The sequence below is a fragment of the Eublepharis macularius genome, chromosome 14, assembly GCF_028583425.1.
Source record: "Eublepharis macularius isolate TG4126 chromosome 14, MPM_Emac_v1.0, whole genome shotgun sequence".
NCBI lineage: Eukaryota > Metazoa > Chordata > Lepidosauria > Squamata > Eublepharidae > Eublepharis > Eublepharis macularius.
The window spans coordinates 49,463,755-49,482,142 of NC_072803.1; the positions used below are offsets into that span (position 1 = coordinate 49,463,755).

Below are 18,388 nucleotides of genomic sequence, written 5' to 3' on the forward strand. Positions count from 1 at the left end.
TTTCTGAAGACTTCTGTCCTGGCATCAGTTACCCTCATAAGCACTGATCCTACTGAATTTAGAGGGACTTCCTTTCAAATTGGTACACATAGGATAGCAGCCTCGGTACCTTCCCATTTACACAAGCAAAGAATCTGCGAGAGGCTTCTAAAGAGAATATGGGTGCTGTGCAAGTTGTTAGTTTAGAGCACCTCCTCTTGTCTCCCAGCAATGGAATGAGAGTACTAGATACAGAGATTCCTACATCCCGCCAACTACTTTGTGTTCTCTTCTCCCTCTTTCCCATCCCCTTTCCTTGTATTTGTCCGCAGCCCATCCCGGACATGAGCCCCATGAAGCGTTCCATCTCCACACTGAACCCACAGCGTCCCCATGCCACGCACCTCTATGAACACTCTCGGCCAGTGGAGCACACCCACCATCATCACCACCACCGCTGCCACCGACGGAAAGAAAAGAAACAGAAGTCCATTGATAAGCCCCCAAACCATCTAGCTGATGGTGAAACTGCTGGTAAGAATGTCGTTCATTCGTTCGTTCGTTCATTCGTTCGTTCTTTCTTTTTCTGTCTTTCCGTCTTTCCGTCTTTCTTTCTCCATTCACAAACTGTAGTGCTTCCTGTCTGCGTCTTCTTGTTACAGTTGATAACATGCTGTCCAAGAGTATGAAAAAAGTTAGTAGCCATGTTGTTTTTTATCAACATATAAAATTTATTTATTCGTTTGTTTAATTTATATCCCAACTTTCTCCTTGGTGATGACTCAAAGTGGCTTACTCCCATATGAGCCCCTCTGCCTTGGAAGCTTGTGTCATCACATGCAACTTACAATAGGCTTTCTGGGTGTGCTCCTTCATTATGGAGCTCCCATCATAGAAAGCTCACCAAGTCTTCTTGTTCCTGTCATTTAGGAAATTGTATTTTATTCGAGAAGACCGTTAGGCTCAAATGGCATGTGCCGTCGTAAGTCTACTTTTTGCTGCCATTTAGTAATGGTCATTATCTACCATTTTAATCATACCCTTGTTTGTGATTTTCATTCATTGGTTTTAATCATGATATTTAGTTCATACCACCATAAGGATGAACTTAACTGAAAGGCAACTTGGAAACCTAATGAACAAACTTTCTGCATTCGGGAGATCCTTATCCTGCCTCCAGGGAATTGAATTCTGCATGGAGGACAAAGTCTATAAATTAGGTTGTGGGTGCCATCAAAGGGAGTGAGTGGAGGATCCGGTCCCAAGACATCCTAACTCTTGCAGAAAGCTTTTGACCCTTGGAGCCAGGAGTACTGGGTGTGAGTGCTAACACTGAAAGGGACCTTCTGTATGAAGACAGCTGCTCTGTTCATCAGGTTAACTGTGATCTTATGAACAGGTGAGGCTGCACCCAAGGCCAAAAAGCAGGAGCGGGGCCGGTCCCAAGAACGGAAGCTTCACTCCTCTTCTTCCTCTGAAAAGCAGCGCTTTTACTCCTGTGATCGGTATGGGAGCCGTGACCACTCTCAGCCCAAGTCATCTGAGCGCAGCAGGCCCACCTCTCCAAATGGAGGGCAGGAGCACGGGACACAGAAACAGGTGAGAACCCGAGAGCAGGGAAAGGGGTGAGAGGAAAGAACCTGCCCCTTCCATCAGTGGCTGGAGGGCCCTTTCTAAAGAGGAGCTGGTGCGCCTGGCGTTCGGAAGAGGAGCTAGACGGTCAGAAGTGGCCTGTTGCACAGACTGAGGGCCAAGCTACACATGACGAATGACACTTGAACAGCAAGTGTATTTCTCCCTGTTCACTTGCCCTCCACTCAATCCACTTGCCAGGCAAGTGTCTTTCGTCATGTGTAGCTTGGCCCTGAGGGTTTAGTGTCTAGAAAGTCAAGGGTTGCCATGGTTTGGAGATTTGGCCCTGAGACTCCTGTTTTGGGGCCGTTTCTTACAGTGACAGACAGCCTACACACTTGATGGCTTCTTTTACTTCTGCATGCCTGCTTGTGGTAATTACCACACTTGTAAACTGGAAATAGGAGGCAACAATCTGGCACTGATAGCTTAACTACATTTTACATTCAGTGTGTAGTTAATTTCCTGGGGGAAAATTAACTCTTATAAGCCACATGATTTATAACTATATATACATTCATATATACAGTGATACAATGCCTAGTGTTGTGTGGAAGTACTACTGCATTAGTACTGCAGTGACATCACCAGCCTCCGTCCCACAAGCCCCAGGGTTTGGTACTCTGGGGACCTGGCAACCCTACCGAACTCAGGGCTGGGCAGGTACCAGGAAGTTTAGCCTTGAAGAGTCATCAGAACTTTTTAAAAAGGGAGGAGTGAGATGAGGCATGGAAAGGAGAGTAGGCCTGTTGCCGGGCAAAGGGGGTGCAGGCCGTCTGCCTTTAGTTCCCCAGACTCAAAAAAACAGGCCTCTCTTGCATTTTGCTCTTGCATGATGCTGTTGCAAAATCACATCATACATACAGTCTTAAGCATTCCTTGCTTGGAAGGAGTGATGACTCTCTCTCCGAGCTATAGGCCGTTCCTCTCATAAGAGCCCAGGATTCGGCAACAGGAAATCAAGATTGCAAGACCTGCCCTCCAGCATGCTCCCGTTGTTCTCCACCCGTCTCATTGGAGTGGGTGGCCTAACTAGAGTGAGGATAATGTTGGTTTTTCGGCCCGAGCATCCCTTGCCTAATTTGGCTCCCAACCCTGGCTTTAATTGGGCCCTGCACTGGCATTTAAGTAGAGGCTGGATTTGTAGGAGAAAGCAAGAAAGTCAGTTACAGAAACTCAAAGTCCGTTGTTTGTAATAACGTCTCTGGGGGTTTGAGGCACATGTTGTCGTTTTTGAATGTCCAAGGTCAGGCGCCCTGCTCTCGCTTCCCACTGGAACCGTCTGCTACCCTGCCCTGTTGCACGACTGCACTGGATGTTTCCGTCTGGATTTCTCTCTCCCAGCCATTGGTGTCTCTGGATCTTTACCTCCGTTCCAAAATGCTCCTCTGCAGCCCCCGACTGTTCATGTCTAAACTCTCTCTTTCCTTTTTCTCTCATCATGTAACATGTCCTTCCCTTCCTGCCACTTGTTCTTCTGTTGTTTGCCCACCCACCCCCGCCCCCAACGCGCCTTCGTGTTTGTCTGGTATTTTTTCCATTGTTATTTTCCTGTTCATTTGCTTTGTTCCGCTTTTCATGTAGGGCAGTGGTTCAGTTAATGGGAGCCCCTTGCTGTCAACCTCTGGTGCTAGCACCCCATGCCGTGGCCGGAGGCAGTTGCCACAGACGCCGCTGACCCCACGCCCCAGCATCACATACAAGACCGCCAACTCCTCGCCCGTGCACTTCTCCAGTTTCCAAACTGGTCTGCCAACCTTCTCCCCAGGGCGCTTGAGCCGTGGTCTGTCTGAGCACAACACATTGTTGCGTGGAGACTCACAGGGCCCCTCACAGACCCTGGGGGCTCGAATTGGTTCGGACCCTTACCTGGGGCACCGGGAAGACAGTGACAGTCCATATCATGTCGTGCCCGAGGACACGCTCACCTTTGAGGAGGCTGTTGCCACTAATTCAGGAAGATCCTCCCGGACTTCTTACGTCTCCTCTTTGACTTCCCAGTCACACCAAATCCGCAGAGTCCCCAATGGGTACCATTACACCTTGGGTCTCAGCTCCGGCCCCGGGACCAGCACCAGAGCACGTAGCTATTACCACGAACGGGATGAAGATGATTGGTGCTAGCAGGAAAAGGCCTGGTCTTTGCACACTGGAAATTGATGAGTTTTATCATCCAGAAGGCTGTGTCTGTCTATCTGTGCGCTCAGCCCCATGGCATCAGGGCTAGGAGGGGGAGGCAAGAAGTGCTTCCTTGTGGAACTCCCCCTCCCCCCGAAGACTGCCGTGCTTGCGCGCACAATGTCATCAGAGACGCCTCTCTGTTTTCGCAACCTGTCTCTCCTTTTGCACTACAGAGCAATGGATCGGGAAGGAAAGGCTGTTCCTTGCAAGGAGGGGGGCAGCTTGTCCTGTGCTCCTCACCACCTTGGCTAGGTAAACATCACCCCCTCCAGATGACACAACTGTAACTTAAGCAAAGAACCCAAGAAGGAAACCCAAACTCCGATCTATTGGTCTTTCTGGGACTGGAACCTTTGCAGGGCCTGGGATGACTAGGGGGGTATCAGGAAGAAAGGGACTGTCTTGTACAAAACCAAGCCTATCACTTATCTTGTTCACACCAAGGGGGTAAACAATCCGGTCAGACATTGGACTTGATATTTGGTAAGAGCAATCCTTTTAAACGGAGCCAGTAACAAAACCTTCCAGCCAACACAGCACCATGATGTCGTCCGTGACTCCTTTTATCCATTGGTCTGTTTCTGCATTTTTGGGTCCTTCACGTTGACATTTCTGAAAAGCCCGGGGGTGGGGGCTGTTTGGGCAAAGACGGTTTCCTGGCTGTTGTTCTTGCTGCTAATGTCTTAGGGTTTTCTCTGTTGGGATGCGAGGTGCTCCATTCACCATTATGTCTTGTTTACAATCCGAGAGAAAAAGGGAGGGAGGGACAGACAAAGGAAACGTGTCTTTGGTTTTATATTGAGCTGTTAGAGAAACCTAAACTTTTCATTGTGTGCATTTTTTTGTAAATTGTACAGTAAAAAAAGAAAATGAAAAAGAGAGTCCTCCACTGTAGAGAACTAGTCCAACTGTCATTCCAGCCCCCACCGTTTCTTACCGAAGGCGCCGTTCTTCACTTCTAAGTGCCTAACCCAGTCTCTTTTGGTGACGATGCAATCGCTTGTTCCCGTGCATCAGGAGAATGTGAGAAATGGGGCAGGAAGGAATATGCTGGAAGGGGTGCTTTGGGAGGCTTTGAGCCAGTACTATCTTGCTACTTAGCCACATAGGAAAGCTACCAACGGGGAGGGTCAAAATGTTTTTTCTTGAGGGCAGGTAGATTTTGGAGAAGTTCAGGCCATGCATCCAGCACCGACAGCAATGCTGTCACAGGAAACGGGACCCTTTTGTTCTGTATGTCTCAGTCTTCACATGGTTACAGAAGCTCTGAACACCTTTATGATGTGTCGTCTGGGTTGACAGCAATTGGAAAGTTTTGCTTGGTTTGGGGGAAGAAAGCAAAGAAAGAAAAACAAACCAATTCTGATTCTCAGGGATGAGATTTTTGTCCTTTTTGTCTGTGTGTGTGTGAATGTGCGTGCATATGTTTCTGCGCATTTGATGTTTTGTTCGTGTGTGTGAACTGTCACAAACGTCTCTGCGTTACAAGCTCGGGGAAGATGTTTCTAGCAAAACAGAAACCCGTGCTGAAGAGGTTCAAAGGCCTCGCCAGTCTCATAGGGTGCAGACACAACCCACTGGGGTGGTAGAGTCACGTTCTGAGAGAGGCTAAGGAACCAGTGGGGGACAGGGGCAACTGTGGAGAGGAGGAAAGCGGGGAGCAGAATCGGTTGCAGGGGTGACCTTTCCACACATTACATTTTTTATGTGTGAAGTATAGGCCTAAGAATGAAGTGCAGATGCAACAAACAGGTATGCCAAGATGTGTATCATACGCATACACAGGGAGCTGACCTGAGCTGAGTGTACATTTGGCAGCAAACACAGGGGTACTGCAGGTGATGTGTGAAAAAGCTCTCAGAGATGGGAAGAGGGTGGAGTAATCTTAGTCTGCAAACTCTTCGGAGGCTAGCTTCAAACAAGTTTTTTAATGTATCCATTTATAAAGAACAAAGCAGAATCAGAAGGGGAGAATTTATAGCAGAGAAGTGGCAAGAAGGAAAGAGAAGGTGTTTTTCCCTGCCAGTGCACACCTGGAACCTCACTAGGTAGGCGGAAGTTGCTTAAAGGGCAGTTCTGAGTAAGCGAAAAGGTCAGTAATGAAACAGCCGGGGCTTTTTTTCAGCCGGAACGCGGTGGGACGGAGTTCCAGAACCTCTTGAAAATGGTCACATGGCTGGTGGCCCCGCCCCCTGATGTCCAGACAGAGGGGAGTTGAGATGGCCTTCCGCACTGGCAATCTCCCCTCTGTCTGGAGATCAGGGGGCGGGGCCACCAGCCATGTGACCATTTTCTCCGAGGGCAACCCACTGAGTTCCACCACCTTTTTCCCAGAAAAAAATCCCTGGAAACTGCTATCCACCTCTCACCCCTTCCACTAATCCTCTCCTTTGAATCTTCCCTTTCTGAAGCCACTGTGCTCTTTTTAAAATGGTGCCAGGGCATTGTCGTGCACATTGGTGTGTCATTAGTCCCTTTAAGGGTGAGTTTACACAATCAGATTGCCAATTCACTTGTGCAAATGGCCACTTCCCCCCTCTCTGCAGGATCCCTTCTAACTGTCCCCAGGGGTAGTGAATCACCTGGAGAAATACCAAGCATGAGCTGGAATTCCATAGGTGGGGCTCCCCCTGCATTTTTTCCTGATTGTGGTGGATCCAGTCAAATAAGGTGGTGGAAATTGCGGCAGGATCCACTAAGGTCTCACACATTTTTTAAAGAAGAGCTGAAATACAAGCATGGAGGCCTGGGTTACACGCTGCACATTCTTCAGTGTGATTCCTACTCCAGAGGACAATCAGGAGGGATTCCTTTGAGAGAAAAAATGAAAAGCCTTGTGCACCTTAAGGCCCACAAATCTTTAATGGCTGAAGCTTTGGTGAGCATCCAGTGAAGCTTGTGCCATGATAAATTTGTAAGTTTTTAAGGTGCCCTGAGACTTGTTGTTTGGGCTGCAACAATCGAACCTGGGGATACCGCTGGAATATGATAAGGAAATGCAGCTTATTTGCATGTGGGAATTGGCTACAAGACATGGATGTGCTTCCCTTGTTAATGTCCCCTGTGACTCATTGAGTCCTACACATTCAAATCCTTTGGTTGAAAAATGCCCGTTTCCACACTTTGGAAGCAGCCTTTTTCTACGAAGGGCCACATCAGAGCACTTTATGTGCTCACGCAGGTCAGACCACTTCCCTTCATTGGCTGTTGGTCCCTGTGAAAAGCAGGGCCCATTATTCCATGCAGCTGGAGAGAGCGTCCCTCCTTGCCATGAAAATACATGGCTGCCTTCTGCCAAGTCAGTATCATCTTTTCTGATTGGCGCTGAGACTTGGCTGAATGGCATGCAGGAGAATAAGGACTGTGGAATGCTGGGATGGTAAATGGGCCACAGTACTGCAGATGGTGGTTCTGGTTCTAAATAACCCTCCCGGTCGGAATGTCTCCCTGCAAAAAGGAAACATGCACAGCAGAGAGGCAAGGGGACCCAAACTTTCTTTGCTGGTTTTCTATTTGCAAGGAGGTGAGTATCCCCCAAAGGGATCAGCCGCCTGAAGTAAGGGGTCTATTCTACCAACTCAGCACCCTTTGCTCATTCTGTTGCATGGGAAGACCAAGCCAGAAATCCTTGAACTGGAGGAGATGCCGAGGATGGGACCTTCTGCATGGAAAGCACATACTCGACCGTGAAGAAACAGTCCCACTCCTCAGTGCACAAAGAAAGGCCTGTTTTCCAAATACGTCGTCTTTTCCCTTCAATGAGCTAATGCCTTCATCTGTCACTAGGTGCTGCTGCAATTCTGTTACTTATGCAAATAGCGATCCAGAAACCGCAGAGCTGCACCAATCCACAGCAGAACCAGAAGGAATCACCTGAATCTGCAGCAGTAAACTGGTTATATTTTTTAGAACATTTCCCAATGCAACTTGAGCTTGCAGGACTTTTTCCAGGCTACTTAATTTATAAAGACACATGCCTACACATTGAGACCATTCCTATTCATCATTGCATTGTAACATATATTAATATGTCACATTTGTTCTACAGTCTTTACTGTATAAATACAGTATTAAATGTATTAATATTTTCCAAACATATTTTAAAAAATAAGTTCTTTAAAATGTTCTGTTTGAAATAAAATGGTATATTTTAGTTCTTTAAATGGGTTTCAGCCATTTGTAGGACGACTCCAGCATACACTTCACAGTAAATACAATGATTGTTTAGCAAATTTTTATTTTAAAACAAGTTTTTTTGGTTGTTGTGGGTTTTCCGGGCTGTATTGCCATGGTCTATGCCAAGACCACGGCAATGCAGCCCGGAAAACCCACAACAACCATCGTTCTCCGGCCGTGAAAGCCTTCGACAATACATCAAGTTTTTTTTCTTGCTCATTTTTATAAATCACTCTTTGAAAATATTTAAACATTTCTGCTTATTAGTAAAATAAATGCCAGTATGCTGTCTGAGAACAGAAAATATAAATAATCTCACTTTATCATTAACATCTCTCACCTGGAACAGTTAAATTTTAAATTCATTATTAAAACAAATAAAATTAGAGCCCAGACACCTTTGGATGTCTTCCTCTGGTTCCACAGCTGTGCAGATAGCAGCATAGTGATGCCTAGTGACAGATCAAAAATATTGACAAGCATTACAACCAGGGCTTTTTTTCTGGGGAAAGAGGCGGTGGAACTCAGTGGGTTGCCCTTGGAGAAAATGGTCACATGGCTGGTGGCCCCGCTCCCTGATCTCCAGACAGAGGGGAGTTTAGATTGTCCTCCGTGCCGGTGCGGAGGGCAATCTAAACTCCCCTCTGTCTGGAGATCAGGGGGCGGGGCCACCGGCCATGTGACCATTTTCAAGAGGTTCCGGAACTCCGTTCCACTGCGTTCCTGCTGAAAAAAAGCCCTGATTACAACACAGTATATTTTCAAATACCAACCAAAGATGAGTGTTCCACTGGAGAAACTAGCACCATAAGCCTGTATCCAGAAGTAGAAAAAAAGCCACCCGTATTGATTGTGTGAACTCGCCCTTCAAGCTGTGCAAAATGGAGACTGAGCAAAAGCCTTAGCAAGCCTTGATTTGGGTTGCATTGTTTATTTAAGACAGTTTTAAAAAAAAATATAGAAAAGAGCAAGAGTCCAGTAGCAACTATGAGACTAACCAATTATGTGGCAGAGTACAAACTTTCATGAGTAACACAGCTCACTTCAGATACCTCTGAAGATACCTCTGAAGAAATAAGCTTTGACCCACAAAATTTTGTTAGTCTTATAGGTGCTACTGGACTCTTTCTCTTTTCTACTGCTACAGACAGACTAACACAACTACCCATCTTGATCTAAATAGATAGATAGATAGATTTTTATCCAGTTGGGATTATTAAACCGAAAATGGTTTCTATCAACAAAACAAAGGTGTAAAGGGGGAAACTAAGGTGGGGGTGAAATGACTGGAGGTAGCTCCCCTCTCCTGTGCCTCCTCAAACTTTTAGTTTAGAGTATTTGGATCTTTGTTTTGCTTTCTGATCTCCAACTAATCTCATCCCTGGACTGTGTTCTAATAAACTCTTCTCTCTCTAACTCTTAATACACATGCACTTTGAATATGGAAAGCTTATTAGGCAGGGGGGATTTGTTGTTTATGGATCATAGAGTGATTTAAAAAAAAAAATAACCGTAGGGCTATGCAACAAGATGACACTTGACTTTTCACAAATTCAAATCGAATCAAAAATGGAAAAGGCGAGTGGGCAAAAGATTGACATCCATTCTGCAGCTTTTACCTGCTGGATTTTCCTGTTTCAGGCTTCAGCATGACCGTGACCAAATGTTTTCTACATTTTACTTACATGAAGGCACAATACTTTCTTGGGAATTTTAAAGGGGAAAAACCGCTCCAAGAAATAAAGGGGTGGAAAAGCCCCTGTGATAGTGCATGCAACCATTGGAAGCTGAAAGAAATGGCTTTTCTAGTTTTGAATAATTCCTGTCTTTCTGCCCTCCCCCCTGAATCAATTTGATGCGACAGCCCAATATAAATATGATTAGGGGCTTCACAGCCACAACTTAAGAACTGGAACTTGGATCATTTAAATTCTTGCATTTGAAAAACACCAAGAGAATAATCCTCATTTTCATTTGGGGAGAAGCAAATGCGTCAGGGCAAGGTTGAGGTACTTGTGGATAGCTCTTGTAACTGCAAACCCTTATCATAACGGTTGATTGACATAACTGGCCTTCCATTTTAGACAGCCTCCACGCTGTCTCTTAATGCACACCCAAGCTCTGATCCAGCTAAAGTTAGTCCCGAAAGATAATCGTTGGGATGCTGCCAAAATTTCCGTCATCTGAATTCTTCATTGGATTTTTTAGCTCAGAATTCCATGGTCTTATTCCTGAAACTAAACTAAGATATTGGGAATCTTCTGTTGTTCTAATTTTATTTCCAGATTTTGTTTGTGGCTCTGTATACATGTAGCTTTCACTTCCTTTGGTTCATATCTTGTCCCCTGACTCTACATTACTGGTGCACATTTATAAAACGCTGAAACAAAATAAGTTGTATCAAGATTTTTCTGTGGTGTTTTCCAATGTGCAGGAAAGAATGCATCCATCATTAAACACTGTCCAAAGGAATCTTGAATAATCACATCAAGGTGTGCAGTTCCATGCACATAAGTAATATGGTAGGTGGGAGAGATGCAAAATAAACTCCACATAATTAATTTTAGTTTAACCAGAATCCAGGAGGAGTGAAACACAACACAGAGGAATTCCAGAATGATAAAATTATGGAATGTAGGCAATCCCTTCATTCATAAAATTAAACAACAAACTTGATTTGGTCATAACTAACATGTTCTCTTGGTTTCTATGGGTTTATGTTAGTTCCAATCAATTTTAGTCACAACTAAATTCAGCTGGATCAGGGCTGTATTATTTCCCAAATTTTTTTCAAGTAAGTTGCCAAAACTTGAAATGCAACAATCTGTTTTCTGCATCCAGAATCAGTCTAGTGGTGGCTGTACTTTGATTAAGTAATGTTTGCATGTAACATATATACATATTATATAAATATATACATATATATATATATATAAAGTATGTGCATGGGAAAAATGTTTATCTTCGTACTTTTTGATACGATGTATTCATCAGTTGTTAATTTTTAATTATATTTGATATAAATTGGGGGTTTGTTGCAAAACTTTATATTTAAAAAAAAACAGTGTTAAAAAAAAACACTAACAAAAGTTCCAAACATGCAACACAACTGGAACTTTAGGGGGGGCGGGGTGAGTTCTGTGATTGAATAGTTTGCTGCCTGAGTAATATTTATCAGCCAAACTTTGGATTCTGCAGTTGTTTCTACAATTACATTTTGTATGAAGCAAAGTCCTTGAATTAAAATAAAACCTTAGAAAACCAACATTCTAATCAATGTAGTGTGTGCCATGCCATGAGGGGGGCTCCGTTCTTCTACATGGGAATCCATCCCACTCTTTACATTGGTGTTGTGTGCTCCCCACTTCCTTGAGTGGTGGGACATTCTGCATCAGTGGTACACACTCCGTGGCTGGCGGAGAGCCACATTCACAGTTACCATCAGCCAAAAGAGCCACATTTATTTCCGACTTTGGTATGAGGCCTGCACCTCAGGGAGGTTCACCACTTGCCATTCCTACAACAGTGGCTGTTTCAAGGTAGACACCACCTGCCAACCACAAGCCGCGCTGAGCAAGGACCTTTCGCTCTTTCCTGAAACATGGAGCAGGCATCACATCGGGGAATGATGTTCAAAAGAGCCACAGTTGACATGTAAAAGAGCCTCATGTGGCTCCCAGGTCACAGAGTGCATATCAGTGTTTGAAGGACAATGTGACCATGCTTGGATTTCTTTTGAGCTGGAGAGCACAGGTAATGTAGGGTGCCTTGGTGATATATTGTTTTTACAAATATACAAGTGGAGCATAAACAGATGAATGGGAATTCTTACAGGGCAGAGATTCCCTATTCTCTATATTCAAAAAAAGAAAGATCCTGCACCCTCCGATGCTCCACTTCTAGTCAGCTCACAGTCATCCCTCTGTCTTGTCAAGCTATACTGGGAAAATTTATTTTAAAAATTGTTATGCTGCCTTTCCACCCAACATAGGCTCCCTGAGCTGTTAGACGATCAAAACCACGAAAACAAGCAATTTAGTTACTCTGGGGAAGAATGAAAAGACTGCAACAATGAAAAGATAGCAATTCTGTGCAAATCCTATGCTGCTCCGTGGGATTTACTTCTGTGAAAACATATGGAGGTTCAGGCTGAAAGGTTGGTTGCACAATTGTGCATACAGAGGTTATGGTGGTCTGTGGGACAGTACCCATGCTGTTACTGGACTCAAGCAACAGCTGTAGAAACAGTCCCAGTAGTCGTTTTTGTAACTTACATTTAAAGATGCAATTAAAACCTGTGCAACTTTGCTACCTGAATTATTTTCAGACATTCCAAGTCAGTGGTTGCAGAAAAGATTAGTGCTCGTCATGTCCACAGTCACTTCACACTCTTGGCCTGATTAGGGTTGCCTTCTGGTATGGAGACAGTAAAAAGCAATATCAAATGTATTTAATAAATACCCAACCTTATCACAGTGTATCCCTAGCTAAATTCCACTTCCCAGCGGGCCACTAGCATAGCAGGACTCAAACGCCAGTCGATCAGACCAAGCTGAACCAACGGACAACATCGTACATCAACAGTGGGATGCAGAACCCCCAGCAATGGCATGAGGGGGAGCTTCAAGGGGAGGTAAGCCAGAGCCAGTGTGTAGGCTACTTCAGTATGCTTTAGAGAAGAGCCAGAGAGGATCTAGCAAAAGGCGTGAGCAGGCTTCAGAAGAACTCATCCTGGACAAGGAAGAGTGCTCACTCATAGAGATTGGCATGGACCGAAACACAAACCAAAATTAAGCACGAACCAGGCCAGTCAGATGGTTCGTCAGATCCCATTTCTGACGAACTGCCACAAACTTTTAAGCTGGGTCGTTTGGTTTGTTTGGTTCATTTTTTGGTTCGTCACTGCAGACAGCCTGGTGGCAATCAATCAGTTTCCTAGGCAACGAGATGGACTTTCTGCAGACCTTCTGCTGACCCGGAAGTGACCTGCTGACCCAGAAGTGATGATTTTCTGACCCCCGGATATGACATTTTCACGGACCAAACGAACCAGTTCACGAACCAGGGGCAGGTTCATGAAAGTTCGTGGTTTGTGAAATTTGACGAACCACGAACCACATGGTTCGGGTTTTTTCCGGTTCGTGCCCATCTCTACTCAGTCAGCACCAGACTCCTGTTGCCTCAGCCAAGGATTCCTAAGACATTTCTTGCACTTTAGAAACAAGGTCAGGTTATTCAGAACTTGGCAATTCAGACAGAAGCCTCTCTACCAACAGCAGACCCACCCCAACAGTTGAGTTGTTGAAGGGAATATTTCTCTTTGCTGGTGGACCTCTCGGACATCAACACAAGACATGCTTGGTGCATTTTGAACATCAGGGTAAATGGGGGCTGCCTATATGTATGTGGCTCACATGTTAGCAAATTCACATAAGCAGCCATTTTTCTCTCTTAGGCCTCCTGCTTCTAGAGAAGCACACAAAAGAACCTCAAGGTTGTTTGTAAATACAAATAAACCATACTATGACCTATCTTCTTGGATTTTTGCCGTGGTAAATTCTGGCTACAGGACAAAACTCTTTTTCCCTGGGAAACCTGTTCAAGCACATATGTGTCATCAATTAGAATTTATCTTTGTGACCGTTCTGCAGACCAGCAAAATAAATAAGAAATTATGTAAAGCATCTTTTCAGCTGACATCCTTTGTGGGAGTCTGGGAGAAGACCCCACTGAACACAGTGAGACTTCCTTCCAAGTAGACCTTTTATAAGTTTGTGCACTTTTAAAAATTTTATTCCATGGCCATTTTGAAAGCGCTGAGCAGGAATGGAGCATGGTTTTCATTTTTGTGAATCCTAGACACTTCATTGAGTGCAGCCTCATTCACTGCCACCTCAAACTCTTTTGTGCTTAGATTTCTCTATGATGCAAATATAAAACTGACATGGCCTAGGACATTATTTCTTCTCTGCATTCGAATCCCTATTAACAATATTCATATGTGCCAGAACAGATCAAACATGTTACGAGTAAAAACAATTTGTATCTTGGGAATATATATTCAGGTTGCCAGCTGGCCAAGAAAGAAACATTCCCCCCATTAGCACAGGTTTAATATGCAGAAATGGGCAGTTGAAACTTTTCATGGCATGGAGCTGAAGGACATCACCTGATCATTGCTGCAGATCAAATGGATATTTGAGGTAACAGTGTAATCGTTGGCAATGTAATAGAAGGCACCTTGATGCCTTCTTATCCTTAATAATGGCTGCCATTTTCTGTTTTTATCGCTAGGGGACAGGAGAGAGTCAAGGTGCATAACTCTTTCAGAGCTCCGTTCACCTTTTCAATTCTGCATAGTTTCATTGTGGGCATACGCACAAACAATGGTGATATACAAAACACATGATTTTAACCCTCGATACCAGAGACAAGCATCTTCAGGAGGGAACAATTTTCAGTGGAGAAGCGACAGGGAACAAGTGTCCTCCTCCCTGCCCTGTGCTTTTCTGCCACAACTTTTCTCGGAAGGGAAAAGCAATTCATGGTGACGAGAGGGAAAGTGTCTGGTAAAGCTAATATGTTGCTGAGGGTGGCAGGCTGGGAACGGCAACTCTGCAAAGGCCATGGTGTCCTCTATGGTCTTGCTGGATGAGCTGAAGCAGCAGGTCATGACCAAACAGATCCTAGTGGCTGTGGCCTGCACTGCCATCCATGCACAGTGGCTCTAGCAGGCGGCCCGCAGCCTGTGCTTCCAAGAAATCAGCATCCTGAACAGTGACTCGGAGAGGATGTGCAAGGCAGCCACACTGCCCAACTTCCCTCTCACCCTTGCCCTCTTCAGGCAGGCCATTTCATAAAGTGGGGGCCACTACAGAAAAGGCATGTGTGTGGGGAACTGTTTATTGTGCCTATTATACATAGGGCGGCCCCTGCAGAAGGCCCTGTTCAGATGAGCAAAGCTGATGTGGCCGAGCATCGGGAGAAAGGCATTCCCATAGCTCCTGATAATAATTGAACTGCAGCATTCTCAGGGGCGGATCTGTTATGAAACTAATGAAGCGTAAGCTTCAGGGCCCTGAATCCTGGAGGGGCCCTGAAGCAATTTTTTTTTTAAATGAGTGAATTTTTAAACAAAATTGAAGGAGTTTTTTTTAAGTGTTTGTTATGAAAATAAGGCTATTTTAGTGACAGAATCATAAGCCAATGGGTTGAAGTACTTAATATTGACCTTGGCATATGATCTAATAACTGTTTCACATGGCCTCAAAATGTCCCTGTAATTGGTCAAATTTCAAAATTTTCTCAGGGGCTTGCAGCACCCGAACCTCCATCTGTATGGGCTCGCTGAGCTCACCAGAATCTATTAATAGCCTACATTTTGGCAGCTGGATTCTTGAATCCTTCGTTGGTGCACAGCTTAATAGTTCTAAAGCTCAGCCCTTATCCAATCAAAACCATAAAAAAAATCTGAATTCTCAATTCAGGCTGCACTAGTCTCGCTTGTGCATTTTAACACTAAAAATTAGATGTATTGTCGAAGGCTTTCACGGCCGGAGAACGATGGTTGTTGTGGGTTTTCCGGGCTGTATTGCCGTGGTCTTGGCATTGTAGTTCCTGACGTTTTGCCAGCAGCTGTGACACTGAGAGATCTCTGTCTTTTGGTGCTACACCTCTGAAGATGCCAGCCACAGCTGCTGGCGAAACGTCAGGAACTACAATGCCAAGACCACGGCAATACAGCCCGGAAAACCCACAACAACTAAAAATTAGATTTTCACCTCTTTATCCTAACGAGCCCCGCCCCCTCTGATGACCTTCTACCTCTCTAGTCGAGAATGAGCTGATACTTTTTTCCATGCATTGATGTTGGGTGGTGTGACCACCCCGTTCTCTGCCATTTGGGCTTTGAGGTCCTTGCAAGAGCAGCAAGGCCCTTTGGACCTTGTTGGATGTTGTAATAATAATAATAATAATAATAATAATAATAATAATAATAATAATAATAATAATAATAATAATAGATTTATATACCGCCCTTCAGGATAACACCCACACAGAATGGTTTACAAAGTATGCCATTATTATCCCCACAACAAAACACCCTGTGAGGTGGGTGGGGCCGAGAGCTCCAGAGCGTCGTGACTATCCCAAGGTCACCCAGCTGGCTTCAAGTGGAGGAGTGGGGAATCAAACCCTGCTCTCCAGATTAGTGTCCCACGCTCTTAACCACTACACCAAACTGGCTCAAGGTTGCCCTATTGTTGCTGGTTGAGAAGGGGCCCCCATAACAGTTCAAGCTTCAGGGTCCCATAAATGTAGGCCTGCCACTTGGCATTCTGCACCAACTGCAGTCTCCTAGTCGACTTTGTGGGGAGACCTGTGTAGACTTTGCTCAGTGTTACCCTGAAAATGCTTTTCAAGCATTTTAATCTTGACTCTCTTCAAGAACTGGCTTTTAGCCCACTGAAGATCTCCCCCACCTTAAGCCAAGGAGCCTTTGGAAATGGCACTTTATCTTCTGATGGTCTTCTCTTAAATCCCAGGGCATCTCTTTCCCAATTGAAACATGCCTGGTCTAGTAAGGTGGGTACCTACCTTTTAATACCCTCTGTGTCTTTTAACACTGAAGAAGTCTACATGACCTGAATGAAGCCGTGCTTGTTTCACTGCAGTTCAGCTGTCTATTGTCTGGCTGTCACTCTCCTCTGGGGGGAGGGGGGGAGAACGCGTAGGGCTGCCATCTATTTCCCCCCCCTTCACTCTAGAGAGGGGAGCCAAAGGAAGAGTTTGTAAGAGGGGCCTTGTATATGAGAGAACTGCTAGCTAGCTTTTTATCCTCCCTGTCTTCCAAGGCATTTGGGATGACATAAACAATTCTTCCTTTCTCCATTTTATCTCATAAGACCCCTGTGAGATGTTAGGCTGAAAGACCAAGGTCACTCAACCAACCTAGTCACAGAATAGAGATTTAAATGCCAACCTACTCCCATTAGCCTGCTGACACTCTTAACCACTATATTACCCTGCCTCTTATACACTAACCTTTTCCCTCTGGGTATCAGCAACTTTGAGAAGGAGTAGCCCAGGCGAGCCTGGTCTCATCAGATCTTCAGAAGCTAAGCAGTGTCGGCGTTGGTTAGTAATTGGATGGGAGACCTCCAAGGAAGACCAGGGCTGCAGAGGGAGACTAATGGCAAACCACCTCTGATAGTCTCTTTCCATGAAAATCCTGCCAGGGGTTGCCATAAGTCAGCTATGACTTGAGGGCACCACAAACACAATTGAGACTAGTGGAAGGTATTGAGTGGGACAAATACTCCTCTGATCAAATTAGCAGCCTCTGAAATTGCTTTTTAAGATGGCAGGAGTTCTGACTGTACATCTCTAGTATTATTGCATCCTGCTCTTTCTTGTTGTTCTCTCTTTCTGTGTAATATATCTATGGGGAAGTGTGGCCTGGTGACCAGAGAATAATCTATGACATCCCTTAAACAGAGGTTCAGAGTTGGAAAATAAGCAAGGGAAGCTTTTCAGGGCATAAAGCAAACCTGGATCACCTGGAAATCAAAGCAAAACCAAATCTCTCTGGGATCAAGCAGCTTTTAAAAGGGTGGCTACAGGCCTCCTCTTTAAATGGTGGCAATCATAACGTGCAAAATCAAAAAGAGTCCAGTAGCACCTTTAAGACTAACCAATTTTATTGTAGCATAAGCTTTCGAGAATCAAGTTCTCGAAAATCATAAGGTGGTGGCTGCGGGCTTAACTGCTGCAGCCTTTTAAAAGTGTAAGCAAACCCAGCTTGGGCAGGGATTGTAACTGGTCCCATACGTCTGATCTGAGTTGTGTGTTTATTAAATTCATGTATATGTTATTTATTTGTTGGAATAGGCGGGTTTCGGGGTTTCGGAGTGCCTTGACTTGGAACAGTTTCAGGTGAGTGGTCATGCTGGTCTACAGTAGAACTGCAGGATTTGAGGCCAGTGGCAGCTTAAAGACCAACAAGATTTTGGGGTATAAGCTTTTAAGAGTCGAAGCTCTCTGGGGTATCTGATGAAGGGAACTTTGACTCTCTAAAGTTAATACTCTGGAGATCTAGTTGGTCTCTAGTGTGTTGCTGCCGCCACATCCTGCTGAACAGGGAGCTCTGAATTCACATCTACACCTAGCCAATGAAACTTACTGTATCAGGGACTCTGTCTCCCTCTGGCCTCTTACAGGGTTGTTGTGAAGGTAAAGTGAGGGGGGGGGGCTTTGTATGTTGCCTGCAGATCCTTTCTGATTCAAGTCTGATCACTCAAAGCTGCAGCGTGCATGGTAGGTGGCCCAGTGGTCTCTGCCCCGAGGAGTTTCGAAAAAAGATAGACTGCAAAGGAATGAGACAGTGGAAATCGCTAGAGGAACACGATGCAGCTGGCGA

General features: G+C 45.0%; 1 protein-coding gene across 1 annotated transcript in view; it reads left to right on the forward strand.

The window, feature by feature from the left end:
• Positions 1–3,735, forward strand: part of CACNA1B (calcium voltage-gated channel subunit alpha1 B) — a 443,389-nt gene extending 439,654 nt beyond the window's left edge. Inside the window, exons 47-49 of the mRNA XM_054997363.1 lie at positions 312–513; positions 1,379–1,578; positions 3,196–3,735. Coding sequence (XP_054853338.1) covers positions 312–513; positions 1,379–1,578; positions 3,196–3,735 — 942 coding nt within the window. The remainder of the gene's footprint in view (positions 1–311; positions 514–1,378; positions 1,579–3,195) is intronic.
• Positions 3,736–18,388: the final 14,653 nt, after the last annotated feature.